Source organism: Quercus robur, chromosome 4, assembly GCF_932294415.1.
Source record: "Quercus robur chromosome 4, dhQueRobu3.1, whole genome shotgun sequence".
NCBI classification, from domain to species: domain Eukaryota; kingdom Viridiplantae; phylum Streptophyta; class Magnoliopsida; order Fagales; family Fagaceae; genus Quercus; species Quercus robur.
This window is the reverse complement of record NC_065537.1, coordinates 33,368,976-33,372,217: the sequence shown is the minus strand read 5'-3', so window position 1 is coordinate 33,372,217 and position 3,242 is coordinate 33,368,976. Positions and strand designations below refer to the sequence as shown.

The 3,242-nt window shown below is 48.6% G+C and overlaps 2 protein-coding genes across 2 annotated transcripts; both read left to right on the top strand.

Moving 5' to 3' along the window:
• The first annotated feature begins 856 nt into the window (after window positions 1-856).
• Window positions 857-1,576, top strand: LOC126721778 (uncharacterized). Its single transcript, XM_050424836.1, has one exon. The coding sequence runs from the start codon at window positions 857-859 to the stop codon at window positions 1,574-1,576; it is 720 nt and encodes a 239-aa protein (XP_050280793.1).
• A 111-nt stretch (window positions 1,577-1,687) lies between these two features.
• LOC126721777 (uncharacterized) lies at window positions 1,688-2,272 on the top strand. The gene is made up of 2 exons (XM_050424835.1): window positions 1,688-1,858; window positions 2,000-2,272. The coding sequence occupies exons 1-2, from the start codon at window positions 1,688-1,690 to the stop codon at window positions 2,270-2,272; spliced, it is 444 nt and encodes a 147-aa protein (XP_050280792.1).
• Window positions 2,273-3,242: the final 970 nt, after the last annotated feature.

Genomic DNA, 3,242 nt, shown 5'->3' with positions numbered 1-3,242 from the left:
TCTCCTCGGACTGAGAATCTATGGGCAATAAGAGGATTTGCTTACTATTAATTGTTGTATAGCCCAACTTTAGCCAGTGTACACTTCGTTAAGGCCTAGTTCTATAGCCCACTCTCTACAAATTCATTATTTCTGGGCTCCTTGGACCAGAATCCCACACCTGTTCGACCTCAGCCCCAAATTGTGACCCTACAATTGGCGCCGTCTGTGGGGAGAACTTGTGCCTCAGCAAGTGCGACCGTTAGAAATGGAAGGATCAGGTTTGCGCCAAACGGGACCCACAGACTCCCAACGACAGGACAACTTTCTTAACCTCGAACGGGAAAAAGATCAAGACAAGTGACAAGAGGGTAGCTTAAATACCTCCCGCATGAGCAGAAGCCGTTCGAAAGGGAAAGGTCATGCATCCTAAAAGCGGGACGATAATAGGGCTCTACGGCAAGAAATCGACAACTTGAAGAGGAAGCTACGCCAAGCACAGCGAAGGCGTCTTTCCCCCAACCCGGACACTAGTGATGAAAAGGACAACGAATACAGGCGAAGGTCGAGAATCCCACCAAGTGAAACCTTCTCCTATGAGGAAGAGCAACCTCATAAACGCAGCCACAAGAGTTCATCCTACAAGGGCCTAGCAAACGACGCTATGAGCAAAGGTTTGGACCGAATCTCCTAGTCACCCTTCACACGCAAGATAGAGGGGGCTAAACTTCCTCGGTGGTTCCACCAACCCACTTTCACCATATATAATGATCGGACGGACCCTGTGGAGCACGTAAGTCAGTTCAACCAGAGGATGGCCATCCACTCTAAAAACGAAGCCTTGATGTGCAAAGTATTTCTGTCCAATTTGGGACCCATGGTGATGAGGTGGTTTGATGGCCTCAAGCCAAACTCCGTAAATTCCTTTAAGCAGCTAACCCAGGCTTTTAACTCTAGCTTCATCACGAGTAGTAGGGTTCCTCAGCCTTTGGATTCCCTCCTGTCCTTATCCATGCGAGAAGGAAAGACCCTGAAGGCCTACTCAGATAGGTACTGGGAGATGTATAACGAGATAGAGGGTAATTATGATGACGTTGCCATCAACACCTTCAAGAGAGGCCTGTTGATAGAGCAATATTTAAGGAAATCCTTGAGCGGGAAACTGGTCACCAGCGTGTGTCAGCTTATGGACCGAATCGACAAGTACAAGAGGGTCAAAGAGGACCAGCAGATGGGTAAGGGTAAAGCGAAGGTTGTCCCTCAGGAGAGGAGGGACTTCAGGTTAGACCGATTTAGCAGCAACAATCGGCTGAGAAGAGATTACACGGAGCAGCCTAGATCTGTCGGGGTGCAGGCAGTCCACGCTGTGTTCCGGGATCCATTACATCAGATCTTGAAGAAAGTCAAGAACGAGCCATTCTTCAAATGGCCAAATAGGATGGCAGGTGACCCCACAAAACGCAACCAAAACCTATACTGTCAATACCACCAAGAACCGGGGCACACCACCAATGAATGCAGGAACCTGAAAAACCACTTGGACCAGCTGGTTCGAGAGGGAAAGTTAAGTCATCTCTTGTATCATACAAACGGCTGATAAGAATGGACGAACGTTGAGACGCGGCAGGGGACCCTGAGTCTGCCCATTGGCACAAAAAATGTCATTCTCGCCGCTCCAGGAAGAACGGGCTCCCATCCTTCCAGGGTAATGTCGGTGGCTCAACTCCCTGCTGTGAACGATGACCGTGAGTCTAAGAGAGCCAAGGGGATGGCTTCACCCGTACTAGGATTCTCGGATGAGGACAAGATTAGAACTATTCAACCCCATGACGATGCTCTAGTCGTCACGTTCAGGATTGGGGAATATGACATCGAGAGGGTGTTAGTCGATTAAGGCAATGCTGTGGAGGTGATGTACCCCGACCTATACAAGGGGCTGAAACTGAGGCTCGAAGACCTGAAGGCATACGACTCCCCTTTAGTAAGCTTTGAAGGGAAAACTGTTTTTCTGAAAGGCCAGATTAGACTGCCCATACAAACTGGCTCGGACATAGTGGAGGTGGACTTCATAGTGGTGGATGCATATTCGCCTTACACCGCCATTGTAGCTAGACCTTGGCTTCATGCCTTAGGGGCTGTTTCCTCTACCTTGCACCAAAGGGTGAAGTACTCGTCGGAGGGTCAAGTCAAAGAAATAGTAGGAGATCAAGCCATGGCTCGACAATGCATGGTATATGCCATCTCACAAAGGCCAAGTGCCGAGCCCCCAACCCATACCGAGAATCCCTTATAGCAGTTAATGACCCTAACCACAATTGGTGGGGGATCAGCCGAGGAGGCGAGTTGCAAGGACTTGGAAAAGGTTCTTGTGGGCAGTGATCCAGAGAGATTCTTTCAGTTCGGCTTAGAGCTACCACCCCAAGAGAAAGAAGAGCTAATTGATTTCCTTAGGGAAAATGTGGATGTGTTTGCATGGGACACCTACGAGGCCCCCGGGGTCGATCCAAACTTCATATGCCATCATCTTAATGTTAACCCGGCTGTTACGCCCAAGAAAGAACCCTCTCGGCACCGTCGAAAGAGCATGCTGATGCGGTCAAGGAGGAGGTGATGAAACTTAAGAGAGTAGGGGCTATCAAAGAGGTCTTTTACCCTGAATGGCTGACCAATACAGTCGTGGTAAAGAAGAAGAGCAGGAAATGACGAGTCTACATGGACTTCACGGACCTGAATAAAGCCTGTCCGAAAGATCCCCTTCCCTATGCCTTGGATAGATCGGTTAGTGGACTCAACCATGGGACATCCTCGAATGAGCTTTTTAGACGCCTTTCAAGGATATCATCAAATACCCCTGGCTACAGACGACCAAGAAAAGATCGCTTTTGTCACTCCCATCGGAAACTACCACTATAAAGTGATGCCTTTCGATTTGAAGAATGTCGGATCCACCTATCAGAGGATGATGACCAGGATGTTTGAGCTGCAAATGGGTAAGAACATCAAAGTCTACATAGATGACATGGTAGTAAAGAGTAAATTGGTGTCCGAGCATGTAAGGGACCTCAGAGATATCTTTGAAGTCCTGAGGAGACACAGGTTGCGCCTGAACGCGTCTAAGTGTTCATTTGGAGTGGGATTAGGAAAGTTCTTGGGCTATATGGTGACCCATAGGGGCATCAAAGTCAACCCCGATCAAATTAGAGCTATCCACAGCATGCAGCCTTCTCAAAATCCCAAGGAAGTCCAAAAGCTCATCGGCATGA